A 14,214-nucleotide genomic window follows, 5' to 3' on the forward strand; every position below is an offset into this window, starting at 1 on the left:
TCGATCATCGACCTCCTTGCTTTCTTTGCCATCTGCCTTTCTAGAGACTTCACAGCCAAGATAGGTGGGTACCTGTCTTCTGACTGGTCCCAAATGCTATTTCGAACAAGCTATGGTACCCAAGGTCACCATAAGGGTAGAACCCATTGCCCAAAACCACATTGAGCCCTACACCCCCAGCCATATAAACATGAATTGCACTTTGCATGAAGAGGGGGAAGAGTGTGCCCATCCATGAGCCTGCTACTCTCTTGCAAGAGGTTCCTGATTGCTTGCTGGACGAATGGGCCAATGCCTTTCAGTTTGATCCATTAGCTGAGACTGAATAGACTGGGCTTGGCACCTATTGTATCCATGAAGAGGATACTCCTATCCCTAACCTCATCAAGACACAAGGAGATTCAGAGGGGTTATGGAACATGCTTTTTGATGGTTCAAGAAACAAGAACGGTGCAGGTGCCGGGGTGATGCTTGTTTCTCCTGAGCAAGAGAAATATTTCTTCTCTTTTAGGCTTCAATTTGGTTGCACTAACAATGTCGCTGAGTATGAAGCCTTGATCCAGGGTCTCCATCTTGCACAAAGCAGAAAGATCAGATCTTTGCAAGTATTTGGAGATAGTGAGTTGGTTGTTAAACATATCCGAGCCCAAAGTGTAGCAAAGAACAACCTACTCAAATCATACAAACACAGGGTTTGGGATTTGATCGAAGGATTTGAGGCCATTAATATCTAGAGCATTCCTAGGGGTCAGAACAAGCATGTTGATAGGCTTGCAGCGGTTGGTGCTCAGTTCAGCATACTAGCGCATGTTGCAAGTGAGAAGGAGCAACACATCAGACTTGTTGTGAGGTCTACTGTCCCAGACAATCAAGTGAATTGGCAAGTGTTCGAAAGCGATCAACAGATCGTCAACTTCTTGCAAAATGAAGCACAATTTTCTGCTAAGAATCAATCTAAGCTACAAGACTAGTATGGAGATCAAATCATGCAGGTCAACTCCGACAAGTTGCCTAAAGGTCTAGTTACGTTGGATGGCATTTTCAACTCGGATGATCAGTTGAAGAAGAAGATGAACTTCGCTGCAAAGAGGGGTGATTACAAGCCAGTTGCCGTCGCCGAAGGTAGGTCCTTGAACTTGGGCAAGGTGTGTTCCTTCACTGAGCAAGAGGCCTTTGTTGAGCTTTGCCAAAAATATGATGACATAGTTGCTTGGACCTATGAAGACTTGAAGGGTTTTGACCCTAGCTTAGTCCAACATACTATAGAGCTAAACCCGGATGCAAAGCCAGTTAGACAAAAACGAAGGCCAATAAACCCCAAGATTGAGCCACTAATGATGGAGGAGTTGACCAAGCTGATAGAAGCCAATATCATCTTCCCTATGAAGCACTCCTCCTGGGTGGCCAACCTTGTCTATGTAAGGAAGAAGAATGGGGAAGTCAAGCTATGTGTAGACTTTAGGGATTTCAATAGAGCCTTCCTCAAGGATCACTATCCCCTTCCCTCTATGGAGCAGATTCTCCATAAGGTCAGTGGCTTGGAAAGATTTTCATTCTTGGATGGGCATTTAGGCTACAATCAGATCTTGGTCCAAGAATCAGACCAATACAAGACTGCATTTACTACTAAGTGGGGTACCTATTGCTATTGTAAAATGCCCTTTCGGCTAACCAATGCAGGTGCCACGTTTCAAAGACCAATGGACATGGCTTTCAAGGGTGTATTAGCAAAGTTTGTGCTTGTATACCTTGATGACATAACTGTTTATTCGAAGCATGCAGCTGACCATCTTGGTCATCTTGAGCAAGTGTTCATGAAATGTAGGGAGTATGGTGTGTCCTTGAATCCTAGCAAGTGTGTATTTGCTACTGATCAAGGAAGATTGCTAGGACACATCGTATCCAAGGAGAGTTTGACCATTGACCCAGAGCGAGTGGAGGCTATTCTTTCTCTTCCACTCCCTAGTCACAAGAATGGATTGCAAAGTGTCCTTGGTAGGATGAACTTTGTGAGGAGGTTGATTCCCAACCTGGCCACCATGGCAAAACCCCTCACTTCCATGGTGAAGAAAAACTTGGCTTTCAGTTGGACCAAGGAGGGGAGGGCCGGTTTTGAAAAGATGACACAAGCAACTGCTCAATCCCCTACCTTTGTCAATTCTAATTATGAAAGGGATTTATCCTCTATACCTTCGGAGGAGAATCCAGCATCTGATTTGAACGATGATAATTTGGAGCAACCTATTGCCCTCTTTAGTGAGGGGCTAAAGGACTATGAACTTAAGTAGAGATATGTAGAAAAGCAAGTCGTCACTGTTGTAAAGGCATTAAAAAAGTTTCGACACATGTTGTCCAACAACAGGATCCAGCTCTTAGTTCCCCATGAAAGTGTCAAGGATTTCCTTCTAAACAAGGATATCCGGGAGAAGAGGGCTGGGTGGATAACCAAGGTCATAGAGTATGACAACAACATCAAGATCACCAAGCTTGTAAGAGGTAGGGGCCTATGTGAACAACTTGTCTCATCTTCAGAGACTACTTCAGAGGTCGCCCTTGTGTTACAAGAGGATCAACCAACTGGCAATGACACTCAATTCATTTAGGTAGGTGACATGACCACCTTCTTAGTAGAAGGTAGATACCCCCAAGGTCTAGACAAGACCAAAAGAAGGCATTTCAAGTTGCACTCCATTCCCTATGTCTTAGCGAATGGCACTCTTTTTTCGAAAAGACTCTTATGGAGTCTTACTAAGATGTATCGAGCAAAACTAAATCAGCAGATTGTTAGAAGAATTTCATGATGGCTCTTTAGGGAGCCACTTCTCTACAAGGACTACGACTATCAAAATAATGAGGGCTGGTTTTTAACTGGCCATCCTTATTCAGTGACTCACATAGATGGGTGAAGAATTGCACGAAATTGTAGCATCCTAAAATTGCGACACTTGCAATTTCGACTGCATTTGGGTCTTCACGATGGCGGCGCAACGTTGAACCTGAATGGAGACCCCGAAACCTGTTTACAACACCAAAAACTGCATTTTTCTGCACCCTGGCCTGATCCCTCCTTGCACCCTACTGTTCCGAGAGGTGGGACCATGGCGCCCAGCGCCCTGGTCCCCCAGGACCATGGCGCCCAACGCCCTGGTCCCTGGCCCTATTTTGGGCCCGGCCTCTTTTGGGCATCGGGTCTTGAAGTTTGCAAATTGGAAAATATTGTTTCTAGGTCGGCCTAAGGTCGGGAAAATCAGTCTCTCAACCCTAATTGACAAGTATATAAACTACTTTTCCTCTCCTAGAAAGGGAGGAAGAAAAAATAAGCAAGAACAAGACGCGGAAGCGATATTCAAACATTCAAGCATTCAAGCATCCCTTCAAGCAATTGAGCATTCTAAGTCTCCATTCAAGGCTAGGTGTTGCATTCAAGACAAGGATTCAACCATTGAAGAGGAGATCACATACAACATACTACATACATTACACCTTCGCATGTAAGAATACAAACATTCTTACAACAAGGTATCAGTACTTGTTTACATTACAAACATTTACATTTACAGCATTCTCATTTCTTGGTTAATTCCAAAACCGGGGTTTGACCTAAAGGCAAACCCCTAATCCCTAACCCCCCAATCGTCCTCTCTTTTCCGTGTGTAGGTTGCAGGTACGCGGCTGTAATTGAAGATCTGGAATTCTTGTGCAGAGACGAACAAATCCACCTTCGTTTCGCGGATTTTTCGGAGGACCGTGTGCACGCCGGGCGCCATTGTCCCGTCAACTTTCGCTCAAATTCGCAGAATAGCATCGTCTTGACATTTTACTGCTAATTCCAGGTCCGCAGCTTCATCCCATATCCCTATCTCTGTTTACAAGCGAATCTTTCTTGCTTCTATATACATTCCTAGTTCAATCATTCTATCTACATTCTTTACAAAAGAGGGTATCCTTGATGTCTCAACCCTTGAAACTCATTTAGAATCCAATCTTGCATTGCGTGGGATTGGATCTTGTGGGTTTCAACCCCTCTTTTGAATGTAAAGTCTCTCCTAAGTGAAAACCATCAACCTTAGTGACTCTCCCTTCTCTCTCCTGGAGTTGGGGAGGGGAGAACAACTAGGGTTCGATTTTTCCGCTTTACAGAAATGTTCTTTCTTCTCTGGGAAGCAAAGACTAGCTGCCCTACCTCTTCATCCCATCCAAGCAGATCCACCGTTCGCCCAATGGGGTTTAGACTTCATTGGCATGATAAACCCACCTTCTAGTGCTGGCCATAAGTGGATCTTGGCCGCAACAGATTACTTGACTAGGTGGACAAAGGAAGTTGCATTGAGGGATGCCACTGAGGCCTCAGTGTTGGAATTCTGTGATGGAATTGTGACAAGATTTGGTGTTCCATCCACCATCATATCAGACAATGCCAGGGCATTTGTTGGAACCCAAATCAGTTCTTGGGCAGTTAAGCATGGTGTATACTTGAAGACATCATCCAACTATTACCCTCCGTGTAATGACTTAGCTGAATCTTCCAACAAGATCCTCATCAGGATAATTAAAAGGACAATTGAAGACAATCAGAGGGCATGGCACACTAAGTTGAGGACAGCCTTATGGGTTGACAAGATCACACCCAAGAGGGCAATTGGTAACTCCCCTTTTATGCTAGTATATGGGAAGGAAGCAAGACTCCCAACTTCCCTAGAGTTACCCTCTCTTGATCTAGCACATCAACTGGAATCGATAGAGAATGATGCCATGACAGTATGACTAGCTGAACTGATGGAGCTGGAGGAGGTTAGAATTCAGGCTATGCATACACTTAAGACTCATCAAGAGCGAGTCAAGAAGGTTTTTGACAAAAGGGCTATTAATAGGGTCTTCAAAGAGGGAGATCTAGTTCTCAAGTGGCAAATGCATTTCATCTCTCCAAGCTTGATGGCGAAGTTCTTCCAATCCCAGTGAATGGGATTCATCTCAAGCCCTGCTTTTAAAGAGGGTGTTTATGACTATGTGAATATTAGACTAGAGGTTGTTTTGCTTTCATAAGTGCTTATGCACATGCCGCATTCTCCTTAAGGGTGTGCGCTTTAGTTTTCAATTTTCCTCCAAGTGATGACTCACACATGTTTTGGGACTTGCAATGACTCAGTGCCCAATGGATGCTTAAGGCTTCTGGACTTCATGCTTAGCAGGCAAGCATCCCGCAGAAATCGCCAAAAAATGTTGTCATTTTATGACACCCTTGGTCCATCAGTAAGAACCGATCAGAGATACGATCCATGGACCGGCGTTTCCCTATTTGACCAAGGACTAAGTAGAAGAATCATGAAGTTGGAAGTGTTGCCTTGTCCAAAGGAGGTTCTTCCCCTTTGCCTTCTCCTGTTCTCCTTTTGTGGAACTCCGGAACCTCCCCTTTGCCTTCTCCTGTTCTCCTTTTGTGGAACTCTGGAACCCCGAGGTTCCGAAGTTCCTTTCCCTTGTCTTCTCCGGAACTCTGGAACCCTGAGATTCGGAAGTTCCTTCCCTTTGCCGCCTCTCCCTTCTTTCCAGGAACTTCGGAACCCTGAGGTTCCGAAGTCCCCCTTTTCCTTTCTTCTCTTTCTTGGAACACCGGAACCCCGAGGTTCCGAAGTTCTTCTCTTTCTTTCTCTTTCTCTTCCCTTCCCCGGAACTCCGGAACCCCAAGGTTCCGGAGTTCCTTTCCTTTTCTTCTTCCCTTCCTCGAATCTCTGGGACCCCGAGGTTCCAAAGTTCCTTTGCTCAGTTCCGCCTTTGCCTTGCCAGTTCCCTGGAACTTCGGAACCCCTAGGTTCCAAAGTTCCTTTCCCTTCTCTTCTAAGGAACTCCGGAACCCCGAGGTTCTGAAGTTCCTTCCCTCCTTGCCTTTTCTCTCTAGTTCCTTCGGAACTCTGGAACCGTTCCTTCCCCTTGCCCCCCTTTCCAGTTCTCTTGAAAACTCTGGAACCCGGAGGTTCTGAAGTTCCCTGTTGCTCTCCTTTCTCCTACCTTGGACCTTCGAGGTTCTCTCCTTGTCTTCCTCACTTCGGGAACCCAAGTTTTCGGAATCCTTGGACTTCCTTCCGACTGGCAACACTTTCGGATGGCGTGATCGACACTCAAAGCTTTTAATGCTCCGACAGTTTTGGTGACTTGTAAATCTTCTTTTGTGGAGCCACAAGGGTGCATTTAATGTTTTTGGCAGGATTTCCATCAAGGGAGGTACGGGGCCATGCTTGTTGTGGTGACTTATGTCATGTCTGCATACTCTGACTTTGGAAGGTCAGTCAATCCACCTTCTCAGGGTTGCCTTTTGTGGGTATGGCTAGGTTGCTTGCATGTACAAGTCAAGTGCATGCACTTTCCTGCAGTCCCAGACTGACATGCAGGGGTCATGATCACTCTTGTAACCATTTTCTATATAAGCCTTTTAAGCCTCCTTGTAAAGGGTTCTCTCCTTGCTGCCTTGAGCTTTCTTATGCTCTTCTCTTTTCTTGAAGACTTGTAATTATTTTTTGCATTTCTGGAACTGTAAGTTTGGCCTTTGGCCTTTGAATGAATTGAAACTACCATTCTTGCCGTACTTCAACTTATGCGTGCTGTGTATGTGTTCTTACCTCCATTATAAGTGTATGTTTGTGGTTTTCTTCTCTCCATATATGCTGTGTTAACTTGTTTTTTTGAGTGTGACTTGTGGGAATCCTTCTCCCCTCTTGACACTTAGCAAATTGTAACCTCCATACATGCGTTTGGGTCACTCATACAACCGAAGTTTGTGCAGCTCTTGGGTATTTTAGTTGATTCCTTGTGCCATTTCGGGTGGGGAGAGGAACAATCTCTTATGTTGGTGCATTACCTCCTTTTATTTCAAGCAATTCTCTCTTCCTTTTACCTCTGCAAATTTGTTAGGATAGGCTTAGGAGTTAGTTTTGAAGTGTTGAGTTGGTTCAATACTTGCACCTGGATTGAGAAGGAAGCCGACCTCCTTCGGAGATTCAACCCCCTTGCGCAAGGTCTTACACTTCGGGGTTGTCTCCATGTTTCACAAGGTTGCTGAGTTCATATCTCAACAAGGGTGCAAGCTTTTGTGATAACAGGAACACCAACTTATTTGAAGGCCCCTTTGGAACAACACGGTTTGTCCTTGTTATTGGGGCAACCAGAGTTTCCTGCCTCTTGTTCCCTTGAACAATATTTTGACTTGTATCCTGGACAGCTACTTTGGGCATTGGAGCTTGGGCTGATGTTGAAGGTGAGGCACCTTCTACCACTCTCCTTTTTGACCTTGTGTATTGTAGCATAGTGTCATCTTTTTTTGGTTTATGCCACAAAATTCTGCCTCTTGACAATTGACAAAAGTAGAATCTCCTTGTATGTGAGCCTGATTGCCAACACTTGGCTGATTTGGATCATATTTTTGGCTAGAGGTGGTTGGTTCATTCTGCACTACTAGATCTTGGACAAACTCTACTTTTTGGCATGCACTTGGATTGTGTGGCTCATTGCATGGTTGACACCAATCCGGCTCTTGGGCGAGATTGTTTTGCATTGGAATTATTGCCTTTGAGTTACCTGTAGATGTAGGGTTTGCACTATTCAAGAGGCTAGCATGACTCCATTATTTTTGCCCTCGAAAAGGTGGTCTATTTTGCTGGTAATTCTGATATTGTGCTTGATAAGGCCTACTTTGCTGAGCATGTTGCCTCTTTAGTGTCACCAACTCATTGCCAAAGTTCTGCAACAGAGTCTTGACCTCATGTAGCTCGTTTGAGGATGAAGTGGATGCAAATGGCTGACTCGTGGATGCCATGGAGATAGGGGCCAAGGTGGGTTGTTGAGTAGGAGCTTCTGGGAATAGAGGCATTGGGGGCCTTGGAGCTATCTATCTAGCCCGTTTCAAACAATTTTCTGCCTTTATGGCTATGTCATACGCATCTGGTAGAGAAATTATGCCCATTGATTGTATCATGAGAGCTATATCACTATTGAGGGCTCTTAGATAATACAAAAAGGCATGATTAAGAGAAGGCTTTACTAGAGAAGGGATTTTGTCCCATGTCTTTTGGAATCTGAAGTTGAAGTCTCCCATGAATTCATGAGGTGCCCTCTTGATTGAAGTTATTTGTTCAACAAGTGATAGGTGATCACTTTTGTCTTCAAAATGGTTACACAACTTTCCCCTAATTCGTCCCAATTGTGAATGGAGTTAGGTGGCAACTCTCTATATCACTGCAAGGCTTTTCCTTTCAAGGATATGGTCAAGAACCTAACAACAACATCATCGTCGGTGACATTATGGACAAAGAAGATGTTTGCAATGTCTTGAATGTGCTCAATGGGAGTAGTAGTTGTTTCACTAGTGAAATAGCGTAACTCTTCAATGCAGCCATTGGTATATCATTCCTTTGCGCTATAAAATGAGAGGGCTTCCTCCATTGAAGGTAACGAAAACCTGATTTCTTGCCATTTGAAACAATGGTCTATTCATATGAATGGTGAAAGCCGTAGAGTACAATGGTCTTGTAAATGGAGGGATAGAACGAGACTTGGGTGATGGAGTGCTAACAATCTTAACACCCCTGACTGGTAATAATGAAGGTCTACTTGTCCGTCTCCTAGAACTTGAAAATGGGAGTTCTGAAAATTGGAAATTACCTCTAGAAGACACCCTTGTATGAATTCTGGGCATGAAATCAGCAATAGGTCATGACAAGTGACTGGATCTGTGAGTAGAGCTTCCAAGTGCTTGAATGATGGTTGCCTCCAAAGGCTGAGATGCTAAGAGAAGCACTACATTTTTAGCAAGAAATTTGGAAATTTTAGATGGAACTACATAACCAGTAGATTTTCCTTTGAAATGTATTGAATGCTTTCTCCCATCGGGCGTGCTAGAAACTGTTGTCACAAAAGTTTGCACCCTTGCTGAGCTATCAACTCAACAACCTCGTGAAACATGGAAATAACCTTGAAGTGTGGGACCTTGCACAAAGGGATTGAATTTTCGGAGAAGGCCGACTTCTTTTTCAATCCAAGTATAGGTGTTGAACCAACTCAACACTCCAACTTCTACTTCTAAACATATCCTATTAGTTTGTAGAGGAAAAGGGAAGAAGGAAATGCTAAAATGAAAGGAGGTGATGCACCAAGATAAGAGATTGTCCTCTCCCCACCCCGAAATTACACAAAGAATCAATCGAAATACCCTGGAGATGCACAAACTTTAGTTGCATGAATGTCAAAAGTGGAGAAAGCTTCCCACAAGTCACACTTCGAAACAAGTAAACATAGCATATGTGTGATAGAAAGCCACAAAACATACACTTATAATGAAGGTAATAATATATACACAACATGCATAAGTTGAAGGGAGGCAAGAATGATGATTTCAATTCATTCTCAGGCCAATGGCCAAACTTATTGTTGCAAATATGCAAGAAAATATATAAATATTTAAGAGAAGTGAAAGAGCAAAAAGTAGTTCAAGCCAATAGGGAGAGAACCCTTTACAATGAGGTTCAATAGCCTATATATAGCAAATTGGTCGCAAGGGAGAGACCAATGGTCAAGGAAGAGAAGCCTTGACCTTGTTGCGCATAGAAGAATGCCAGTCTGGGAAGGCAGGGAAGTGCACAAATTTGACATGGTTGTGCATGCAAACAACCTGGCCATACCCTGACAAGGAAATCCCAAGAAGCAAAGTACTTCTAGAAGGTAGATTGCCTGACATTCCAAAGTCAGAGCGTACAGATTTGATATGAAGGCCATCAAGTAACCTTAAATAAGCATTGCTCTGGACTCCACTTGATGGCAATCCCGCAAAAACATTAAATGTACCCTTATAGGTCCATGAATGAAAGTAGACAAGTCACAGGAGTTGGTGGAGCATTAAGAGGCTCAAGTGTTGACCACGTCATTTGGAAGTGCTGCAAGTTGTCGGAGGTCAGGCATCAGGTCTTTAGGAAAACGTTGCAAGGGGAGAAGATTCAGGAACCTTGAAGTTCAGAGGAATGATAGGGAGGGGGAGGACTCCTGGTTCCGAGGTTCGAGGAAATGGGATATCTATCCCCAAAAGGGAAGGGGAAGATCAGTTCCCTAGACTCTGGAATCTGGAAGGAAGGGAAGTCCGACATTTCGGGGTTCGAGGAAATGGGATACCTCTCCCCATAAGGTACGAGGTAGACTAGTTCCCTAGACTCCGAAATCCTAAAGCAAGGGAAGCGCGGGAGGGACCAACAGACTCCAAGAAGGCAAGATGCCAAGGGGAAGGCTGGAAGCCACCTCCTGACAAGATAACACTTCAATATTTCATGATTCCATTGTTTTTGTGCTTGATCAACTTGGGCAGCGTTGGTTCATGGAACATATCTCCAATTGGATCTCATCGATGGACCAAGGGTGCCATAAAATGACAATAGTGGCTTTGATTTCTGCCTCTTTTTGAGTAGTACCTTCAACTTCTCCACCAATCAAAGTTTGTCAAAGACTAAACAATTACTCCATCTAGAATTGAATAATAGGCATAGAGTATAATTTGGTCATGCCTGTGTATACCATAATATAACAAGTGTGAATAAAGGAATGCCATAGTTTTTCTATGCATGATGCAATTAATCTTTGTATGTAGTAATTTTTCTATAGTTATTTTCATTATCTTGATCTCTTGGCCAACCTTGACATCTATATCTTCCTTTCAATTTAGTATGATTTGTTTGAGGATATCCATTGTCTTTTTGTCAGATAATATGCAAATCAGACTAGTACTTGGAGACCATGTACACCATGATCAGATCTATTTATGGGGACATTTAATTTTGTCTAATGTTGTGTCCTTCTAGAATTTGATGATGATGTTGTCTATTTTCTAGTGTAATGCATACCTGCATCAATGTGGGTGAGAGAAATCAATAGGGGGTTTTCTGGAAATGTCTGTCTGCCCCCAAACCTTTGTAACTGGTGTAGGAAGAATTTAAATTCTTATTCTTTGCTCCTTTTTCATGGTGAAGTCCTCTCTTAAGGGACATTTGGATGACAGGAGACTTGTGCTATTTGGTGTGGCATTTGTCAAGAATGTAGGCTAACAATTTCTTTTAGAAAACAAGATACAAGTCAACCTTCTATGATGATAGTTCCCTGGCTCACTTAGGAGCATTGGATGTTTTTGTAAGGGACCTGGATATGTATGCTAGATCCAATATTCATTGGTTTCAAAAATTTATGTGCTTTTTTCCTTTCCGTCAAAGGCTTAGATGTTAGTCTTTCTCATCTTCATTGGATAAGAATTTCCATGTAGCTCTGATGTAATGCAGTTCTTTAAAAAAATCAGTTTTGTTATGAAGACTAGTGATGTGATGATTTTTGATATTTGGGGATAGTATGATATACTCTACTGAATTCTTGTTATTTGTATATCTCTCTTTGGTTTGATATGAAGAATATGAGAAGATATGCACAGAAAGTTGCCTTTCATTGAATATTATATTATTTTTCCCATTTCCTTTTTGTCAATTTGATTATCCAATGGATAGCTACCTACATTGGCCTAATACCTATTGAATGAACACCCATTAGCTGGGTGAGTGGGATAAAGTGCTGGGGTTATATCTCCCCGATTATCCAATTATTGTTTGCAGTTTAATATGCCTTGATGTGTGTGTGTGTATATTGATGTTCATATTGAACTTCTTATGATTACTTTGCATTCTACATCATTACAGCCTCACTTTTCCATAGCAGGTTCAATTCTCTCTTTTGAAATTGGCAAATCCTTTTTTATTGAAGTATGTGAAATTTAATTTCTAGTTTCTTTTTGATTTGACTGTTACAGTTCTTCTGAGATGCTTATTGATGGACAATTGCTGGGAAAAGATGAACAAATTGTCCTTGAAAATGGAAACGAAATCATTTTTGGCTCTGAAAGAAATGGTAAACATCCTTTATATATTGTAATTGCTTTAGGGTGTAGCAGAGCCTCTGATGAACACAATCTTTGTTTACCTGTAACAACAATGAAAAGGCAGAAACAAATGCTTTAGACAACATGAAATACTACTGACGATTTAAAGGTGGAATATATATTGTTTTGGGAACAATATTACACTACTGTCAAATTGGATTTATATGTAAGAAATTAGAAGGTTCTGAACACACAGATCATTTTCTCATAGATGTAATATGGTAGATAGAAACTGCCTTAGTTGTTTGGAACTGGTACTGATATTCATGTTTTGAGTCTTTTCTCTTATAATTTCCTAAGTTACCGGTACTTCCCATTTTGCCCACGAATCCGGATGCGGTGCGTATCGGATTCGGATTCGCCCCGGAATCCCTGTGGATTCGGATAGGGTACCGATTTTTTCCCCCTGAAACGTATCCGATATTTGACTCACGAATCCCGACGCATCCGGTGTAGACGTGGCGATTCCATACGGTTTTTTTGACGAATCCGCATCATTCGCAAATTTCGAGGGGTTTTTCCACTGGTCGAATATGTCGTTTAACATTTAAAACCCTAAAGCAAAGGCAAAAATAAAAACTCGTGAAAACCGAAAAAACGCGAAATTTTGAAACCATATCGCGCGACGGCACAGGGGTTTGAGGACGCGTGATGGCACAGTGGTGAAAGAAGGCACGCAGACACAGAGGAAGCGCCACGGGCCACGGCAGGAGGCAACGGCACAGAGGAGGCCCGCGACGACGGCGGGAGGCGCCACGGCAGGAGGGCGAAGGCACAGAGCAGGCGCGCGACGACGGCGGGAGGCGCCACGGCGGGAGGGCTTCGGGATCAGGTATGATATTAATTTTTTTATTATAGTGTGCTATATTTTATTAAATTTTATTATAGTTAAAAAAATAATTAAAATTTATTAGTTTGTTAAATTTTAATATTTATTATAGTTTTTTTTTTTTTTAATAGTTTGCTAATTAAAATTTATTAGTTTGTTAAATTTTAATATTTATAATAATTTTTTTTAAAAACTACTCATTTTTAAAATATTAAAAATAATAATAATTTAATAATAGGTATATTTTTTAAAAACTATATTAGTTTGTTATATTTTTAAATATTTTAATTTAATAATTAAAATTTATTAATTTGTTAAATTTTAATATTTATAATTAATTTTTTTTAAAAACTACTCATTTTTAAAATATTAAAAATAATAATAATTTAATAATAGGTATATTTTTTAAAAACCTAATAACTTTCATAATTATAATAATTTCACTTTTATTTTAAATAAATTATTAAATTTAATTTTATTATTTATATATTTAACATTTATAATCTATTGTTTAATATTAAATATTAATATTTTTTTTTTAATTTGTTGTAGAAATCATAATGGCAACGACTACTAGCTCTACTCATCAAAGCTCTACTCCTCAACGGACTTTCAAAACTGACCCAAATTCACCTTTATGGAAATATGTCAAAATAATAGACCAAGTAAAAGGTGGTGGAACATTTTTATGGATATGCAACTTCTGTAGTACGAAAAAAACTAGCTCCTACAGTCGTGTCAAAGCCCATTTTTGTGCCATTCCCCAACAAGGAATCAAACCATGTCTAGGAAAGAATGGAAATGGGATGTCACCTCAAGAAATAGCAGGATATATTAGAGAGCAAGAGGAAGCAGATGCAAGAGTTGGTTGTGCCTCAAACCATCCTTTGTTGACAAGAAGAGGAAGTAAATCAAAGAGGCCCCCTACTTCTCCATCTTATAGCGATTTTCCTGATATCGTGGTAGAGAGCCACCCATTCTTGGACCCAATTAGTGAAGAACCTGTTATTGTGAAGAGAAGCAAGGGACCATTAGAGAGAGCATTTAAGAATGATGCTAGAGAGATTGCAGATCAATCCGTTGGAAGATGTCTATATGCAAACGGTTTGTCATTTAATGTGGTACGATCACCATATTGGCAGGATATGTTGAAAAAGGTAAATGAGGCTCCACAAGGGTACATAGGGCCAGGTTATGAGAAGGTGCGTAGCACCTTACTAGCAAAGGAGGTCAAAAACATAGACAATGCATTGGCTCCCATTAGAAATTCATGGAAACAAATAGGGGTGTCCATCATTTCAGATGGATGGAAGGATACCAAAAATCGGCCATTAATAAATGTAATTGCAGTGTGCCCTAAAGGGGCAATGTTTCTGAAAGCTGTGGATTGTGAAGGACAGGTGAAGGATGCACAATTTATTGCTAACATCCTTATACA

The 14,214-nt window shown here is 41.6% G+C and overlaps 1 protein-coding gene across 2 annotated transcripts in view; it reads left to right on the plus strand.

The window, feature by feature from the left end:
- The window catches only part of LOC131032724 (uncharacterized), a 267,909-nt gene that overhangs the window by 74,253 nt on the left and 179,442 nt on the right, over positions 1–14,214 (plus strand). For both annotated transcript variants that reach the window (XM_057963762.2, XM_057963763.2), the window contains exon 3: positions 11,819–11,916. In XM_057963762.2, coding sequence (XP_057819745.2) covers positions 11,819–11,916 — 98 coding nt within the window. The remainder of the gene's footprint in view (positions 1–11,818; positions 11,917–14,214) is intronic.

The sequence above is a fragment of the Cryptomeria japonica genome, chromosome 5 (genome assembly GCF_030272615.1).
Source record: "Cryptomeria japonica chromosome 5, Sugi_1.0, whole genome shotgun sequence".
Taxonomy (NCBI): domain Eukaryota; kingdom Viridiplantae; phylum Streptophyta; class Pinopsida; order Cupressales; family Cupressaceae; genus Cryptomeria; species Cryptomeria japonica.